We start from the raw sequence: 20,010 nt of genomic DNA on the forward strand, positions 1-20,010 counted from the left end.
GGCTGACCTTGAACTTGCATGGGTTCTCCTGTCTCTGCTCTTCAGTGCTGGTATTACAGCATGGTCATGTACCATAGTGTGTCACACTTGGCTTCAGACAGGCAGGTGTGATGGTGTTCACTTAGTCCCTGCACTAATCTGTGAGTTCAGGGCCAGTCTGGACTATGCAGTGAGTTCCAGGATAGCCAAGACTACACCATGTGTTAAAAATAAAACTGAGAAAACGGTTTCTATAAATTTAGTGAATCTCCCCTAATATACTTCTTTTCTTTTAATCCTTTAGGCAGACACACACACATCTGTTATTTTACCTACTGTTCATGAGGTGGATCTTTTCAGGTAAAGATTAAAAAGTTGTTAACTATTTTGTCTTTTTACTGTGTGATAGTTGTTATTAATTTATGGAGAATGTGAATAAACATAGAAGGAAATACTCATTTTGTTTCAATGGTAAAGTCCAGTGTTCCATCCCAGCTGCATCTGATGAGACAGGAAAATGGAGATATACATTGGGTACTAACTACATGGTTAAGACTATTAGTTTTTGTTTCATTTGGTGTAAGAGTTATATTGTAGACATGTTAGAAAAAGTCATGTTTTTTTTTGTTGTTGTTATTTTGAGTTGAATTTTCAATTTTGTGGTGAAATTTAATAAAATTTGTACCCTAGTTAAAAAATCTTCAGTAAAGGAAAGTAGAGAAACAACAGCCTGTGTGAAGACTTGCATGCAGATCCACGCATATGGTAGTTTATCTTATTCACGGGCACACCACCCAGTCTGGGGCAGCGCCTCCGCTCAGGAGTAGCTGACCAACACAACTTGCATGTTTCAGTGTTTTGTTTTGTTTCTTTGTTGTTGTTTTGTTTCTTTGTTGTTGTTTTGTTTCAAATCTTTTTGGATTGTTTGTCTGAGAAGGGAAGAACATGAAGTTGGGTGGGTGAGTAGAGTCTGAAAGGAGTTGAGAAAGGGAAAGAATCTGGTCAAATATATTCTGTTGAGGTAAAGGATGGCTCAGAGGTTAAGAGCACTGGCTGCTCTTCCAGAGGACCCAGGTCTGACTCCAGCACCACACAGTGACTCAGAACTCCTAGAACTCCAGTCCCAGGACATCCAGAGTCATCTTATGACCTCGTCGGGTACGAGGCGTATACCTGGTGCACAGATACACACGCAGGCAAAACACTCACATATAAAATATATGAGTCTAGGTGGTGATGGCATAACCCTTTAATTCTAGCACTTGGGAGGCAGAGATAGGTAGATCTTTCTGAGTTTGAAGCCAGCATGGACTTCAGAGGGAGTTCCAAGACAGCCAAGGCTACACAGAGAAACCCTGTCTCAAAGTAAACAACCAAAATACGAATGAATAAAAATTTTAAAAACATATATACTATGAAAATCTTTTTAAAAACCAATAAATAAAAAAGTTACTTTATTCATAGTAGTGAAATAGGATACAACCCAAATACCCATGCACATAGGAAACCACGCAGCAATAATAAATGAGTGAATGAACCTTTAATAGATACAGTAACATAGGTGACTTTCAAAGACAGCATGCTGATTACAGATGTCAGGCTTTTGTAAGCTACTTAATAGATGGTTTCATTCACATAATTTTGGCAAAGTCAAAACTACAGGACCAGAAACCCAAGGAGAGAGACCTTGATAATGAGGCAATTTTTTGACATGGTAGAACTATTTCTGTATCTTTGGCAGTGCTCAATTTTGCTGTAAATAAAATATAAATAATGCTTAAAATTATGATTTTAAAAGTTTTAACTGAATAAAAAGGTAGAGTATCTATAAAATCTACTACTACACAAAAGACACAGAGAGTACATACTGTTGATTGTTTTGATGCTTGAGTCATTGAAGGGCAAGTTGAAGAATTTGTATAAATTAAGTCAGAATTCAGTTACAAGTTTGTTTGTTTTGTATGTTTTTGTTGTTGTGGGTTTTTTGTTTTGTTTTGTGTGGGTGTGTTGCTTCCATTTTGTTTGGTTGAGACACTATAGCCTCCCTGCCTCAGCCTCCCAGGTGCTGGGGTGTATGTGCCGTCATGCCTAGATGCACGAGAAAGTTTTTCTCTTGAACTTCAGAGAGTGTTAAATATTTTTAATTTGGGGGAAGAGGGAGAGGAAATAAAGAAGAATCTAAGCCCTAGGTGCTGAAGGGATGGCTCAATGGTTGGAGCATTTGTTGCTCTTGTAGAGAACTTGGATTTGATTCCTAGAGCCGACTTGTGCCTCACAACCATCCACAGCTCCTGTTCCGGGGCTCTGATGCCCTCTTTCTGGCCTCCGTGGGCACCAGGCATGCATGTGGTGGTCAAACATACATCCAGGCGAAAACATTCATACACATAAAATAGCATAAGTCTTTCTAAAAATAAAAAACTAAGCCATGAAAAATAATCTCAGGCACAATATCTAAGGATCACATCAATGCTTCCCTATGATAGAACTTTGTGTGGAGAGCTTCTCTGTCTCTTCCTTTGTTTTGGTTTTGGTTTTTGGAGACAGAGTCTCCAGTAGCCCTGAATGGCCCCAAACTCACCCTGTAGCTAAGGCTGGCCTTGGTCCTCTTCCCGACTTCATTTCCCAGGTGCTGAGATTACAGGCGTTTGCACCATACCTGTCTCAAGTTTTCGTTTTATGTTTATTAATATAAGTCACATTTGGTATGTTGAAATGATATTTTTACATTCAGACTGAGGGGAAGGATGGAGATCTTAAAAGAACCTGAGGTTGTAGGGTCAGCCCCTGCCCCTGCTTTCACTAGGTCAGGACTTGTTCCCTCTGTTAGCGTCTGCGGGCTGGACCTTTGATTGCAGTTTCCTCTGTGTAGCATGTACTCTTTCCCGCCAGCTGCCTGGGTTCCACCGCTGTCTCAGCTCCCAGATAACACACGAGACACCGTATTAACTATGAAGCTGTTGGCTGTTTGTAATGGTTTCTTGTTGGCTAGTTCTGACTTTATTAACCCATAACTGCTAATCCTCTGAATCGTAGAAATAGTCCTCCTAGTTCTTAAGTTGAAATAGGAGTTAAAGGGTGGTTTCTGAAATAGTTGAAAGAGACTAGAATGCTCTTACTACAGTCCCTTCAAGTCAGGGACTGTTTACCTGATGATACAATGGCGCACAGTCACCCCCCCCCCCTGTAATTTCAGAGTGAAGCAGTTTGGCAGACCCATTGACTGAGCTGACAAAGCTTTTAAATTTTCTTAGTGTCTGATAATATATGCACATACAACAGATATACAAACAAATTTTTATATATGTGCTTTTGTATCCACATATATTAAAAACTACAAAGTCAAAATAAATGTTCTCAATTCCAATGCTATGTGACAGGGTTTATTTTTGTTTACTTCTTTTACATGCTTGTATCTCCTTTCCTTGAGAAATTACCTTTTACAATTTTAAATTTATTTACTGATTTGATCGACCCCCTGGCTAGTAAACAGTTTGCCATCTTCACTGTGACCCTATCCCTTGTGCGCATGCCTTTCTCCACGGGCTCTGTGGTCCCTGCACGTGGAGCCCCTCCTTACCCTGCTCAGGCTTTGACTCCTTCTGACCCCTGCAGCGTGCTCTGTCAAACGGGTGAGTGCCGCTCTCCTTCGCTGGGTTCTGACTCTGAGTGCCACACGCGTGCCCTCCTTACCCTGCTTTCCCACTCCAGGTCACCTCTCCATGCCCTTATCTCCCTCATGTTGTCCTGACCCCTTGTGCCAGATCGTCTCAGCTGTTACAGTGTGAGTGTAAAACGCCACCCCCCCCGCAGGCATTTGAGCCCTATCTGTAGGTGACTAGAGATTGTAAGAGGTGACTCCTGACTGAAGTAAATCACTGGGAGTGATTAGAGCCTGTTTCCACTCACCGTCTGAGATCCCAGTTTCCTGCTTCATTGAAAAGTAATAAACCAAGCTTCCACCAGCTCCTACCCATAGATGGAACCTCCCGCCACCATGCCTTCCCTGTTATAATGGCTATGAAACTTCACAAATCCAAATTGCTTCCATTAGGTACATTTACATATACTCACATATGTATGTGCACTTAATGGCAAGCCCCATGGTCCTCTCTAGCTCTGGCCCCACACAATAGGACACTCCTCTGGTTTGTGAGCTCATTTGTATGTCCTAGGCTCTGGCCTCCAACCAGATCCCCACCCTCTTCACCACAGCTGAGTCCGCCAGCCTCATGGACCGTGACTCTTCTCTTTATTCAGCTTCCCCAGCGCACACACGCAGGCACGCACGCACGCACCAGGCTTTTCTGGCAGAGATGCCTACTGTGTTCTGCTTTAGATTTGAGACCCTTAGTAAGGGAAAAAGAATAGCTCCTTGCATTATCCTAGAGCCATTTTGAAGAGGGACCCTACTTTGCATTTGTCTTTTTTATAGTTAAATTAACCTATTTTTTTTAAAGATTTATTTATTTATTACAAGCACAACACCCTGCCTCCATGTACATCTACACATCAGAAGAGGGCACCAGATCTCATTACAGATGGTTGTGAGCCACCATGTGGTTGCTGGGAATTGAACTCATGACCTCTGGAAGAGTAGTCAGTGCTCTTAACCTCTGAGCCATCTCTCCAGCCCTAACCTATTTTTTTAATCTCATAAATTTGTCTCGTGCTTTTGTACTTCCACGGTTTTTCTTTTTAGTTTGGGGGAATGTTTGTGTTTTGAACTAGTGAGATTGGTTATGATGTTTAAAAATACTTTTTTTCTCTAATCTGCTTGGGAAAAATTGTTACCAAACAAGGAAGAAAACTAGGCAAAAGTCACCAAATGCTGAGTCTTAAACACACTAGTGGAATTATGTCCTCACAACCCACACTAACTCCAGGGCCTCCGTAAAAATATGTAGTCTTTCTTTGGAAGAGGATTTGTCCAGGAATCAATTCTGTTGTTACATAGAGGTCCCCTGTATTTTGTTGCCTTCATTCTTTGATGTCAGAAGCTTCGGCTCTTGGCTGGTACAGTTCATCATCAGGGCCCGTCACAGATGAGTTGTTCTGCTCTTTCCCTTCTCTCTGCTGCACTTGACCTCTTTTTTTTTTTTTTTAATAATTGGCTTTCTCTGTAGAATGTTTGTCTGTGTGTTCTAGAGATTGAACCCAGGGCCTCGCACTGTGAAAAGCACATGCTCTCTGCGGATCTCTGCCCCAGCTTAGCACTGGATTATAAGTTGCGGACATTCAGTACTTGTACCCTTGGAAGACTATTTTTGTTTCCTCCAAAATACTTAGAATAGAAATTCAAGAATAACAAACAATTGCTAACAAAATAGGCCTGTCACGTTAACACAGTTTGATGACATGTTTTTATTGTTTGTCATCTGTTTTGCGTGTGTTATATCTAATTTTATTTTTAAAAATTGGAATAAATCAAACTGATACATTGGTCGGTTTTGGAGGAGGTTGTTTCTTTTCTTTTATTTCTTTTCCTTTTTGAGACAGGTCTCAGGCTCAGGGTCTGGGGATGATCTTCTGATCCTTCTGCTTCTCCCTTCCAAGTGCTAGTATTACAAGATTGTGCTTTGATTGTGTGTGTGTGTGTGTGTGTGTGTGAGAGAGAGAGAGAGAGAGACAGACAGACAGACAGACAGACAGAGACAGAAAGACACAGAGACAGAGAGAGACTTATGTTTCTATGTATTACCACATTCTTAGTTAATTTTACAGGTCAAGCTGTCAGTAGCAGAAAGAATTTGTATCAATATGAAATTCTTAGAATGATTATTTGGGAGTTAGAAAAGCAAAGTTGGATAAATAATGAAGTGTTTCTTCTGTGTGGACACTTTCTAGGTGTTTCTGCCCAGTTTTCCTTCATAGTCAGATGCTATGGGAGTTGGTGCTGTTGGGAGAACCCCTTGTGGTTATGGCGCCGTCACCATCAGAGTCTTCAGAAACTGTACTGGCCCTTGTTAAGTAAGTATATTGGGCTTGTGGTGCTGATGCATTCAGTGTTTCCAGTCTGTGATGTCCCCCACTCATTGCCTTAATCCATGCAACAGCTGTCTCAGAATGGATGAAAAGATTGACTTAGGTTCAGTTAGAGCTGGAACCATGTCTCTGCTGCTTTGAATCTCAGACACACACACACACACACACACACACACACACACACACACACACACGCACGCACGCACGCACGCACGCACACATATGCTCACACATGCACACACACATACATGCGAGCGCGCACACACACATGCGCACACATACTCGTTCATTTACCTTGATAGATAGATCCCCAGTAATGTTAGTCATCAGTGCTTACCTAAAGGCCATGTTGGAATAACTTGTCTATCAGGTATGTATTGTTAATATGGGTTCTCATGGCCGTGGGCAGAGTCCTGATTTGTATGTCTTCCTGTCCCACAGCTGTATTTCTCCATTAAAGTACTTTAGCGATTTCCGACCTTACTTCACGATTCATGATAGTGAATTCAAAGAATATACCACCCGTACTCAAGCTCCGTGAGTAAACGCAATAACCTTTGTTTCCAAAATGTTGTAGAATTGAATAATACATTTTGTTGTGTAATAAATTCTTCATCTAAAATTTTGATTTAATGACAAATTGATTTTATAAAAGGTTTGGGGAGATGTGGATAATAATTTAAGATTTGAAGAGTTAGTAACTTACTTTCTTTGAGAGATTTTTACTTAATAGATTCTGTGTTGTTGTTAACAATTACCTAACTTTACCTCAGATTTTTCCTTTGATTATGAAAAATTCTTCTGATCTATGGAAGGGAAAAATGGTTGTATTTCTTCCATTTTAGCTCCTGTTTTATAATTGCTTATCTTCTTTTCTTAGATAAAGTTTTAGAAGAACAAAAATAATTTCTGTTTACTTCTTGATTTTCTGTTAATGTCACAGTATCTATTGCAGGCAAACTTTCTGTTTGGGGTTTTGTTTGTTTGTTTTGTTTTTATGAGAGAGGGTTTCTCTGTGTAGCCCTGGTTGTCCTAGAAATTACTCTGTAGACCAGACTAGACTCAATCCCATAGAAATCCACTGGCCTCTGTTTCCTAAGTTCTGGAATTAAAGACCTGCTTCTTTTTTCTTTGATACAATCTGGTTTTTAAATTTATTTTTATTTTATGTGTATGCGTGCTTTGTTCGCATGGATGTCTATGTACCATGTGTTTTCTTGAAGGCAACCACTGAACTGGAGTTACAGAATGGTTGTGAGCTGTCAGGTAGGAAATGAAACAGCGGACACTGCTCTTAACCTCTGAGCTGTCTCTCCAAACCCCAAGCTAAATTCTTAACATTCATCAACACTTTTTATTCTCATTGCTTGAGGTAATGAACAAGAGTTCCATTGCCCTAGTGTGTTGAGACAGGCTCTCGTGTAATGTAGGCTGGCCTTGAATTTCTGAGCCTCCTGGTGCTGTGTTCCAACTATGCGGATGGCAGATAGGCCATTTTTAAGATAGAATTTCCATAAATAGTCTAGACTGTCCTTGAACTTTTGATCCTTCTGCCTCAGCCTCCCTTAGGATTGAAGGTCTACTTCACACCTACCTTCAGAATATCTTTTTATTTTTTGGTTTTTTGAGACAGGGTTTCTCTGTACTCTTTTGGAAGCTGTCCTGGAACTCACTCTGTATACCAGGCTGGCCTTGAACTCACAGAGATCTGACTGCCTCTGCCTCGCAAGTGCTGGGATTAAAGGCATGCACCACCACTGCCTGGCTTTCAGAATATCTTAATCCTTGATCCTCCTGTCTCCTGGCTGCCTGGTGGCATATTTTAGTCTTCTGTGTAGACTTCTTTCTCTGATATTCCCTTAAATGTTGCTGCTATCAAAGATTGTCTCCTGGGTTCTTTTTTCAGACAGATCATTTTCTGTATAGCGTTAACAGCACCCAGGGTCTATGTTGAGACCGTATACTAAGGCTGAGAAGGTGGCTAAGCAGGTAAAGGCACTTTCCACGAAAGCTGTCAGTCCAGGCTCAAGCCCCAAACCATGTACACAACTGGGTACAGTGGCATACATCTGTAGTCTAAGCTCTTCACAGTTATATGGGAGGCAGATGCAGGAGAGACCCTGGAAACTTGAGGGCCAGCCAGCATGCATTACATCAGCAGAAACAGTGAAAGACCCTGCTTCAGGAAGGGGGGAGGACAGAACCAACTCCTCAGAGTTATCTTCTGATACCATCCCCATCCCAGCATGCCACGGTACAAGAGCACGTTTGTCTCTCCCTCCCTCCCTCCCTCCCTCCCTCCCTCCCTCCCTCCCTCCCTCCCTCCCTCCCTCCCTCCCTCCGTCTGTCTATCGCTCTCTCCTGGGCTCATTCTTACTTAATTAATTGCAATTAATTTAAAGACTCTATATTAACTTGTCATAGGAGTTCACTCTGTAACCTTAGTACTTGAGAGGTTGAGCAGGAAGACTGAGGTGAGTTCAAGGCCACTCTGGACTAACTACAGAATAAAAACTTAAATGATCCTATATTAATGACTGAAATATATCTTTGTATTTTAGGTCTCTTCAGCACCCAGACCTGTATGTTACTGGTAGTGTAGAATGTTACACCTGTATATCTATTCTCTTTTTGAGATGGGATCTCAAACCCTAGCACTGATGGGCTAGAACTGGCCTTATACATCAGGGTATCCTTGAACTTGATAATGTAGTTTAGGATGATCTGGTCCTTCTACCTTTGCCTCCCAACTGCTAGGATAATAGGCATACCACCACGCCCATTTCACACCCACGTGTGTTAATGCATCTGAAACTAAGCATGTTTAACTGATTTCCTTTTTTTTTTTTTTTTTTTTTTTGGTCTAATCTCCTATTACTTTCTTGATAAATGGTATTAGTTTTGACTTAGTTACCAAAGACATAGTATTGACATCTTCATAATTTGGCCCGAAATAACTCACAACTAAATTTTGTCAGCTCATCCTAAAACATCTTCCAACCTGTTTATTCCCTTTTTTCCATAGTTCCTTCTTCAGACTTGCTTTTCCTCTGCCCACTGTTGCTTCCCCCAAGCTTCCCTTCCTTACAGGGCATCCTCCACATCACACTACAGTGACCTGTAACCTTCATGTGACATACCTCCACCTGATTCTCCGTGACTTCTCCTTGCTTAAAGACAAGATACTAGCTGGGCAGTGGAGGTGCACGCCTTTAATCCCATCACAGAGGCTGAGAGATCCCACTGAGTTTGAGGCCAGTCCATATACAGAGCAGGTTCCAGGACAGCCAGGGCTACACAAAGAAACCCTGTCTTGAAAAATAAAACGAAACAAACAAAGAAAACCCAAGATAACATATGAATTGTACATGCTTGGTGCTGTCCTTGACTGCTGTTGATGCTCCCCATTCTCCTCGGGGGCTGAGGTGCCTGTGCTAATGTGTGTGGTTCTGGGCAGAGACTGACATCTCCTCGTTGCTTGGCATGTACTATTCTGCATTGTCCCCATCTCCCTTCTCTGCTGACCAAAAACTACCCATCGTTCATGTCTTGTCTTACCACGTCTTTGGGGAATCTGCCCTGTGACACCCTGGCAGACCATAGGTTCTCCTTGTGATTATTGTGCATTTCATCCTCATTTGGTTCTTCAGTGTCTTCTTATTGTCGTCATGATGATTGTGTGTGTATACCTTTATACCTACATGCTGTTTTAAGAATCGTGTTTTGGGGGCTGGAGAGATGGCTCAGAGATTAAGAGCACTGACTGTGTCCTGACTTCTATTCCCAGCAACCACATGGTGGCTCACAGCCATCTATTAATGAGATCTGGTGCCCTCTTCTGGCCTGCAGGCATACATGGAGGTAGAACACTGTATACATAATAAATAAAATCTTTAAAAAAAATCATGTTTTTGGAGGCTTGGGGAGCTGGCTCACAGTTAAAAGCACTGACTGCTCTTTCAGAGGACCCAGGTCTGATTCCCAGCGTTCACAACCATCCTTGACTCTGGTTCCAGGGGATCTGATTCCCTCTTCTGACCTTCTAGGGTACCAGGCATACATGTGATACACAGAATACATGTAGGCAAAATACTCATGCATAAAATAAAATGAATAAATCTAATAAAAAATCATATATTTTATCTTCATGTGTCTAGTACTGAGTATGTTGCCTATTATGTTGATATGTAATAATTCAAATAAGGGAATGGTATTCTATATATTCTTACTCAGAAACTGTTACTTATTCTTCTGTGATGTAACATTATTTTTAATTTTTTGTTTTGCACCTTTTTTTTGTCTCATTTTTATCCAGGCCCTCAGTCATCTTAGGAGTAACTAACCCCTTTTTTGCTAAAACACTACAGCACTGGCCACACATTATTCGAATAGGAGATCTTAAACCTGCAGGTAAAGTGTCTACTTGGTGTTCACAGTGTGTGATGGGTTAAGCACTTACATACCTCCCCTTGTGTTCCTCTGCTTCTGTTTATATTATTGGCAACATTGCTGGAGACAGTCTAGTAGGCAAGTACCTTTGGAGAAGAGTTACAGCTTCTCACTAAAATGGGATATGCCCCAACCCAAAAGCATTTCTATAAAGCCCAAGGAAATTGAGCTTTTTATTTTATAAGCCAGAAACAATAGGGAATTCTACTTTGTTTGAGGAAAGTTTTATAGAAAACTAAAATGATAGCCAGATGTCAGAGTGACTATGTAATTCCAGCACTTTAGAAACTGAGGCAGGAGGATTGGAGCTCAAGGCCGGCCTGGACTGCACAGTTCTAGGCCAGCATGTGCTACAGACTGGAGGCCTCCTCTCAAGATAAGGGAGGAACGGCCAGGCCAGGCAGTGGTGGGGTATCACCTCTAATCCCGGCACCCAGGCAGAGGCAGGCGGATCTCTGAGTTCTAGGACAGCCAGGACTACACAGGGAAACCCTGTCTCAGACACAACAGCAGCAAAAAGCTAGAATTACCCCAGGCTTGGCATGAAAGTCTCAGGCGGCTCTTAAGGCGAGTGCTGTGTAACGTTGTGCGTTGTATTGACTGAGGGAGTCCTCACGGGTTGTGCTTTCCTTGAGGAACACATACAGTGTTTGGCTTGTTGTGGGAAGTTAGTAAGTGTTGATTACATGAATAATGAATTCTGAGATTGGGTGTTTAATTTAAATACCAATTTAATGATACCCCTAACATTGCCATGCTCCTGTCATTCCAGTAGTTTGTTGAGTGACACAAATGATAGTTCAGAGAACAGCAGTTACTCTATGCACAAAAGACATAGGAGGCTTAAATTTTTTTTTATCTTTATACTTACCATTAGGTTTGTTTTTTTACTAATCTAGATTTTGATTGACTGGAATCAGTATATTGCTGTTTATTTTTCTTTCCTATGGGAAAAAATTCCCTTAGGAATAGAGGTAGGAAACTTTTTCAGAAACCATTGGTGACATAATATGAACTGGAAGCTTGTTTAAAAACTCACCATGAGGGAGCTGGACATAATGGTAATGTCTTTAGTGCCAGCACCCCAGCACTCGGGAGGCAGAGCCAAGCAGATCCCTATGAGTTCAAGGCCAACCTGATAGTCTTAACAAGTTCTCAAAGGTGTGTGTCGGGGGGAGCAGGGGGCTGGTCTCTTATCAGACATGCTTTGTAAATTTCCCACCATTCTGTGGACTGTCTTTTTTAGTTTTCATGAAGTTCGTTATATCTATTTTTTTCTTTATTTCTTGTGGATTTGGAGGCATATTCATGAAATAAGGTTTAACTTTAAAAATGAATGTCTAGCTTCTTGAACTCAAATCCAGGCGTACTGCATATGCTACACAAGCTATGCAGACAAAGTCTGTGGAGTTACACATCCTGTAGGCCCCAGAGGGAAGACATGGCAAAACATAAAGGTGGGTCTGGTTTTAACAGTGCAAGGGAATTAGTTCCAGTGCAGAGAGGTTTCTCTCTTAGTGTTTTACCTAGGTGGACTATCCACTTTGTACTAAATGGAAAATAAAACCTAAGAATAACATCCACTAAAGAAGAAACAAAGAGTGCGGGTGTATATTGGCTTTAATTAGAAACTACTCATTTCTAATGAGAAAGTGAACAGGAAAGATGAGGGGTTTGCTCTGAGTCGAGATTTGTGTGCAGACATGCAACGGTGCACTAAGATGACTCTGCTAATGCTAAGCCCCTCTTGTTTGTCTGTTATTCACATCAGACCCTGAATAAGGTCTTTTAAATTGCTTATAATCATAGAGCTGCAGTTTGTTTCCTCACATTTGTGACCTTTTCCCGGAGCTTCCTGGCATCTATTTATGTTTTTCAAACAATTGCTTCAGAATTTTGTGCATACATACGATGTGTTTGATTAAGTCCCCGTGCCATTCCTCCCACTGCTGGCTAGGCTGGGAGCTCAGAGTATGTCTACACTGCAGCAGAGTAATTAATGCCTGCAGCACTGGTGTGCTGTTGTCATTTCTCATTTTAAAAGAGCACATACAGATTACTATGTATTTTCATTATTGTCAAGAAATTAGTGACTATGAGAAATATGAAACTTACTGCCAAATTGTTTCCCTCCCCAGCATAATTTTTGTTGTACAGAGAAAACATTTTAGACAAAATACATGAGTCCTATAGCATGTATGATGGGACTGAGAATATTATGATGCTTAAGATGAGCATGCCAGGCAAATATTCGATCACTAAGTTATAGCCTCAGCCCAGTTTATAATAATTTTTTATGTTTTTCTTTCAGGTGAAATTCCTAAGCAAGTTAAAGTAAAAAAATTGAAGAACCTAAAAACTTTGGATTCTAAACCTGGTATTGACTTTTATTAATGCCTTTTTTTGTGTTTATTTGGGCATGTCAGCATGAAGGTGTCATAATGCATGTGTGGAGGTCAGAGGACAGTATTTGGGAGCCATTCTCTCTTTCCAGCATGGATTCCAGGGATGGATGGAACTCATGTAGGCTTGCATTCCCAGCTAAGTCATCCTGCTGCCCCAGACTTACTAATTTTAAGCATGTACTCATTTAGGTTGTTGGGTTTTTTATCTTCTTTTCTTAGGAGTTTATACTTCTTACAAGCCATATCTAAACAGAGATGATGAAATCATAAAGCAACTCCAGAAGGTAAATACTTGCTCATATTAATTTAAATCTCCTTGTTGATGTATGTAATGTTTAGCTAGGCAATGTGTGGCTTTTTTAATATGATAATGTAATGTAGAACCTCACTTCTTAAAAACAATACTGTTGGTTGAACCAGGGCCTCATGCATGCTAGGCAAGTGCTTTACCATTGAGGCATATCCCCAGCCTAGAATCTCACCTGGCAGAACTCACTATGAAGACCAGGCTGGGCTTGAACTCGTAATCCTCCTGCTTCTGCCTCCTAAATGCTGTATTATAGGCATATGCCATCATGCCTTGGCTTGGATTCTCTTTGAAAAGTTAGAAAATCTGTGTGTGTGTGTGTGTGTGTGTGTGTGCGCGTGCGTGTGCATATACGTGATAGTGGGTGTCAGGGAAACATTGTAGTGTGGAGTTGATTCTCTCTTTCCACCTTTGATGGGAGTTCCAGGGAAAATGCTTTTATTTACTGAGCCATCTTGCTAGCCCTAAATCACTTTTGGTTTTTGCCTTGCACACCTCAACCCTGAATTCCTTTTAAACCCAAGCGTTAGGTCTGGATATTGTGGCTCATGCCTGTGATACCAGCACTAGGAAACTGAGACAGGAGGATCTTAAGTTCTAGACATACCTGGCTAAATAGGGATATCCTTGTCTCAGAAATAAATGACAGAACTGGCAAGGTTGCTCAACAGGTAAAGTTGGCTGCCAAGCTGCCAGCCTGAATTTAATCTCTGGGACCCCTATGGTATAAGGAGAGAGGAGAAAACTAACTCCCACAAGTTGCCCTCCACACATTTTGCTGTGGTATGTATTCTCCACTCCTACCTCCTGAGTCACACACACATACTGCTACACACAAAAGAATGCATAGGCCTGAGTTCAGCCCCTGGATCCACATGGGAGAATGAGAGAACTAACTCCTGCAGTTGTCCTCCCTTACATACAAGCACTCCTTGGCACACATGTGCACATGTACACATATACACAGATAAGTGTAATGAAACTTTTTGAATTAAAAGATTAGGAGCTGCATAGTTATAGACTTGAGTGTTGGCTCTGGAGCTATAGAAAAACAGCAGTAATTCTGGAAAGTGACATTGTTGTAAATTTTCAGTGGCATCTAACAGAGAGTATTTTTTAAAGATGTCAGTAGTCTTAATACAGCATATGCAAATAAAGATTATTTTCACTGTGAACTGACGCTCTTTGAGTATGGAATAGATATTAATAAATCTATAGAGTGTGGGCGTTGGTGGCGCACGCCTTTAATCCCAGCACTCAGGAGGCAGAGGCAGGCGGATCTCTGTGATTTTGAGGCCAGCCTGGCCTACAAAGTGAGTTCCAGGACAGCCTCCAAAGCTACAGAGAAACCCTGTCTCGAAAAACCAAAAAAAAAAAAAATCTATAGAGTATCAATTTATATTTGAGTGATAAAGGCCAAGTATATGTATCAGTACAGTACTATGATATTTTGATATATATACATTGTGTAATGTTTAAATCTGGTTAAATGTACCTATTTCTTCAGACATTTATCATTTCTTTGTGGTGAAACATTTAAAATCCTTTCTTCTATGTCCTTTGAGATATTTAGTATGGAGGTGTTCTTTGTTTGCCCTGTTGTACAATAAGAACACACCCAAACTGCTTGCTCCTGTCCAGCTGTAACTTACTACAGTTACAGGTCGGCCTTTCCCTCCCCACCCTGACTCCCTCGCCTCCAGCCAAAATGTCCTTTTACAGAGGTTACAAAGTGAACTTCTTTTGTTTTGTTTTGTTTTGTTTTTCGAAACAGGGTTTCTCTGTATTGTTTTGGAGGCTGTCCTGGAACTCACTCTGTAGATCAGGCTGGCCTCGAACTCACAGAGATCCGCCTGCCTCTGCAAAGTGACCATCTAATTAAGTTTCTTCAATATACATCCTAGGGATGGTTCTTTTTTTTTTCCCCTTGGGTGGTTGGTTGGTATTAAATTTAAATGCCTATTTACAAAGCAGTTGACTTGGCCGTTATCTAAATATGGGTTTCTGTTTTTTACTTTCTACTTACAAGGGTGTACAGCAGAAACGTCCTTCTGAGGCTCAAAGTGTTATTCTCCGACGCTATTTTTTGGAACTGACACAAAGTTTCATCATTCCATTAGTAAGTAATTAATCGTAATGATTTTCTGAGGACTACATAAGTGTGATTTCCATCCTCTGAATCTTAAGTTACATGCTTTACCAGTTATGCGTTTATTGATTTAAAACAGAGCCGTTTATTAGAGACCTGGATTCTTTGTCCCAGATCTCATTCACTTTGATAAATCATTTGATCCTCAGTTTGCTTGTCCGCGTGTGGCTGTTTCTGTGGTCCCTAAATACCTTTCAAGTTTGTTGTGAATTATTTTAAGTAGGGTTAGAACTTATTGAAAGACCTTTAGTGTACATTTCAAGCACTAGGATTAAGAGAGAGAATAGTACTCAGAACTAAGTACTCAGTACTAAGAACAGGACTGTGGGCTTGCTGAAGGATAGGCACGTGTTGTAAGTCTTAATTGAGATAATGATACAAGTTTTAGGACTTGATAGAATTTTATTTTTTTATTTCCAATGTTTTTAAATAGACAAGAATTGTCTGAGTTGTTTTTCTATTTCTGTGATAAGAGACTGATGAAGGCAACTTACAGAAGAAGGCTTTGTTGCAGCATGCAGTGGCAGAGGGTTAGAGTCTGTGGCCGTCGTGGGGGGAGCTTGTAAGAGTGTAGACTGGCATGGAGCTAGAACAGTAGCCCAGAGCCCAAGGCTTCATCGACAACCCTGAAGCAGAGAGAGCTAACTGGGAATGGCGTGGGCTTTTGGAACCTCAAGCTTACTCCAATAAGGCCACACCTCCCAATCCTTCCCAAATAACTTCCCCAATTGGGACCAAGTATTTAAGTATATGAGCCTCTGGGGCCATTCTCATTAAGACCACCAATACCAACACTACACAGAATGCATAGAATTTACCCAAAGGGGGGAGCAGTAGTGAGGAAGGCTGGTGCTAAGGATTGGTCCCAAGGCCTTGCACAGACAAAACAAACACTCACCACTGAGCTCCATTCCTAACACTATACTACTTATTTTAAGAGATGAGAATATTCAGCACAAATGAGAAGATTAAATCCATAATTCCAGGTGATAAATAATACAAGATACCAGCTAAGTATCTATAAGAAACTGATTGATTGGCCAGGCAGTGGTGACACATACCTTTAATGCCAGCACTTGGAAGGCAGAGGCTTAGTTGAATTTTGTTGAAACATGACTTCCCAATTCAATTTAACTGGAGCAGTCTTTCATAGGAAGTGATGAGATCATTGAAGGAACATGAGGGGAAAACTCAGATTCAGGTTGTCAAGATATCTCACCGAGTGAAAGCACTTGCTGCCAAGCCTCATGATCTGAGTTCCACTGAAATCCACATGGTAGAATGGAAGAGAGCCACATACATGCCATGCATGTGTGCATATGTGTGCACGTGCTTGCATGTGTGCTCATACACACACATAGTAAATAAACAAAACACTGCTTCTGTGACTGTGAGGTGTGCAGTGTTTTACCTCACAGACAAACAAGCAATCAGTTCCGCAGTAGATACCAGCAAGGTAACCCTAATCCAATTCTGACACAATACCTGGAGATAGCTTCAGATCCCAACTGCCAAGGGCTGGGTTCTTGAGTTTGCTCTACTCCATGTCAGATGCCAGTCACAAGCTCTAAGATGTGCTTATTACTAATCCACTGTAAATCCCATAATCCCCTTCTTGGGGTTCTACTAATTTACTTGAATGACTTGGGGCAACATTTGATGTTAGTTAATTATACAGAACATTACAAAGAGTACAGGTAAACAGGATAAGGTATGGAGGGAGATACATAGGCTTGCATGATGTCTCTGAATGTACCACCCTCTATAAATATCATATATTCTGCTATCTTGAAACTGTCTAACCCATGTCCTTTGGATTGCTACTGAGACTTCATTGCATAAGCATGATTGAAGCATGCACATCTGTGTCCAAATGGTATTGGTACAAAGAGTACATGTTCTGGTTGGATGCTATCAGACTGGGTGGTAAAAGTCAGCAAACCCTGTCTGTCAGATTCCTTCCTTGAGGTGTGATTCAGACCCTTTTTGAAATGGAGGTCTTAGCAACTACTTTCAGGCAAGACAGGGGAAAACTCATGATCAGCAAGGCCAGGGAAGACAAGAAATTTTTGTAACCTACTGTGGTGAAGAGAAATTCTAATTTTTATGAACTACCTATAGTAGGGAGTTATAAGCCAGAAACTGGGTGAAAAAAATTGTGTATGTCCTGGTGTCCACTTGGAAAACCATTTTATTAAAATGTAAGATCCCTTAAGTAAGACTGTAAGAACTCCTAACATCCATCTGTCTATCCATCCTTCTGTCTATCCATCTGTCTATCCATCCGTCTATCCATCCATCTATCCATCCATCTATCTGTCTATTTATTGGATTTGTTTTGGCTTTAGGAAAGATACGTGGCAAGCTTAATGCCTTTGCAGAAAAGTATTTCTCCGTGGAAGGTATGTAATAGTCAAGCAATTTCCTCTTCAAACTGTCTAGCTATATTTACTCTCTTTGAATAGAGCAGTTCCTTATTTCTAAATATAGTATGCCTTGTTTTCTAGAGTCCACCCCAGTTAAGACAGTTCCTTCCAGAAGAATTTATGAAAACACTTGAGAAAACGGGACCTCAGCTCACATCTGGAATAAAGGGCGATTGGATTGGACTTTATCGGTTAATTTCTTTACTTATTTTATACCCATCTGTAAATCCTTACTTAAAAAAAAAAACTAGTTGTAAAACGTAGAGTATTTGTGTAGCATGTATTTCTGAGCTATACAAAAGGACTGAAGGGCTGGCATGGTGGCACATTGTAATGTCACCTTCAGCGTCATAGCAAGTTGGAGACCAGCCTGGATTACTTGAGACCCTATTTTTGTTGTTGTTATTTGTTATTTGTTTGTTTTATTTTAAAGAGGGAGTATTGAAAGAAGGAATAAATATTAACCAAACTTTGCTTTTTTAAAATTTATTTTTGTAGGCACTTTCTGAAGTCCCCAAATTTTGATGGCTGGTTCAAGACCCGGCGGAAAGAAATGACCCAAAAATTGGAGGCACTTCATCTAGAAGCTCTTTGTGAAGAGGTTAGAAAACTGTGACACAATTATTAAGAGTACAAAAGTATTTTTAGAGGTTGAAAACAATATTTAAAATCCACCTTATTACATTTACTTACTTGTGTGTGTGCACATGTGTGCGTGCGTGCAGTGTGTGTATGTGTGTGTGCACACGTGTATATGTGTGGTATAGTGTGAGTGTGGAGGTCAGAGGGCAGCTTTCAGGAATCAGTTCTCTCCTCCTAACGTGAGGGCCCCAGGTCTGAACGAGGGTGTCAGGCTTGGCAGTAATGTCTTTATTATTATAAATAGTACTCGTAGCTAACTGCTCATGTCTTGTCCTGTGAGCCAGGGCTCTCTCAGTTGTCACAGAAACTCACTGTGGTCTGTGTTATGCGGCAGCCCCCAGCTGTTTCAGATTCAGTGAAGTTGCCTCAGTTACACCACCCCAGCTGTGAACTTTTTGTTGTACATGAACTGATGTGCACATCTCTTCCCAGTTCTGTGTGCAGACCTCAGTTAGTAGCATCAAGTCCCCTGCAGTGGGAGTGTTGTACCACAGAAGTGGCGAATTCTATACAGCAGAGTACACCTGGGATCAGGACTCCCATCCCTGCCCTCTCACTCCAGCTGTTTCCAGTGACCTGATGGCCATCTGCAGTTAGCGTTGACAGTTTTGTGCATGTGGTCGGGCCGCATTTTATACTTGTAACTCACCACCAGCCTACTTCAAAGTCAGCTTCTTGAGACAGTATCATCTTACTTTCTCTTGTATTTTGCTTTAAATGTTGAGGTGGGCTGGTCATAGTGTTGTCTCTTCTAACCATAAACTCCTAGTGACTGTGGCTTTTAGAAAAATACTGTGATGAAAGCAGCCATAAGTAAGCCCTATGAACGTCTTATTTGAAGACACAAAATTTATATAGAGTAATGCATTCACATTTGGTTGTCTTGATTTATTACCTAAAAATTCGTTATAAATTACTCTTATATAAACAAAGATTACTATTGCATTGAGCTGCTGTTCTGTTTTTCCATCTTGATAAAGGGCCACCTCAGAAAGGAGTTTTTTTACATTTTGTTTACAATTGTTTTGGCTAATGTTAGAAGTTATCTACTTAACAGTTTCTAGATTTTCATGACAGGTCCCCTTGCACTCACTGTGCGGCTGTGTTGGAGTTGTGTGTCCTGTCTTCCTTGTCTTGTCCTTCCTTTCCACTAGCCTCACCAGCTGAAATAGAGAGACTCAAGTAGTTTGTGAGTATGTACCAATTTGAGATTTTCTTACTGTCTAGGACCTCCTTCTCTGGATCCAGAAACACACAGAAGTAGAAACAGTAGACCTTGTGTTGAAGCTGAAAAATAAGTTGGTATGTAACTACAGAGATGAAGATATAATATAAAATAGACTTTTGTGAAAATGTTTTTCTCAGCTGAGCTATTATGTACCACAGAGGTAACATTTAGAGAAGATTTGAGATTGGACAATTGATGGTAGATCTCACTAGAAATATTTGACCACTCAAACAGATCACAATGATTCCAAATTATGATAAAGATATTTAAATAATTTTTAAATTACATTATGCGTATGAGTGTTCAGCCTGCACCAGAGGAGGGAACAGTGAAGCTATGTATGTGCTGGGAACTGAACCCGGGTCTTGTATGAGAACCACTAGTGCCCTTAACTGCTGAGCTATCTCTCCAGCCCCTCTAAAGATACTTATAGTGGAGTC

The 20,010-nt window shown here is 40.9% G+C and overlaps 1 protein-coding gene across 1 annotated transcript in view; it reads left to right on the forward strand.

The window, feature by feature from the left end:
- Dennd6a (DENN domain containing 6A) overlaps positions 1-20,010 on the forward strand; it is a 49,241-nt gene that overhangs the window by 26,803 nt on the left and 2,428 nt on the right. The window contains exons 9-19 of the mRNA XM_005077673.4: positions 284-339; positions 5,827-5,949; positions 6,406-6,501; positions 10,280-10,374; positions 12,725-12,790; positions 13,038-13,102; positions 15,155-15,244; positions 17,623-17,676; positions 17,782-17,891; positions 18,199-18,301; positions 19,570-19,644. Of these exons, the coding sequence (XP_005077730.1) occupies positions 284-339; positions 5,827-5,949; positions 6,406-6,501; positions 10,280-10,374; positions 12,725-12,790; positions 13,038-13,102; positions 15,155-15,244; positions 17,623-17,676; positions 17,782-17,891; positions 18,199-18,301; positions 19,570-19,644 (933 nt within the window). The remainder of the gene's footprint in view (positions 1-283; positions 340-5,826; positions 5,950-6,405; positions 6,502-10,279; positions 10,375-12,724; positions 12,791-13,037; positions 13,103-15,154; positions 15,245-17,622; positions 17,677-17,781; positions 17,892-18,198; positions 18,302-19,569; positions 19,645-20,010) is intronic.

Source organism: Mesocricetus auratus, unplaced genomic scaffold (genome assembly GCF_017639785.1).
Source record: "Mesocricetus auratus isolate SY011 unplaced genomic scaffold, BCM_Maur_2.0 Super-Scaffold_100006, whole genome shotgun sequence".
Lineage (NCBI taxonomy): Eukaryota > Metazoa > Chordata > Mammalia > Rodentia > Cricetidae > Mesocricetus > Mesocricetus auratus.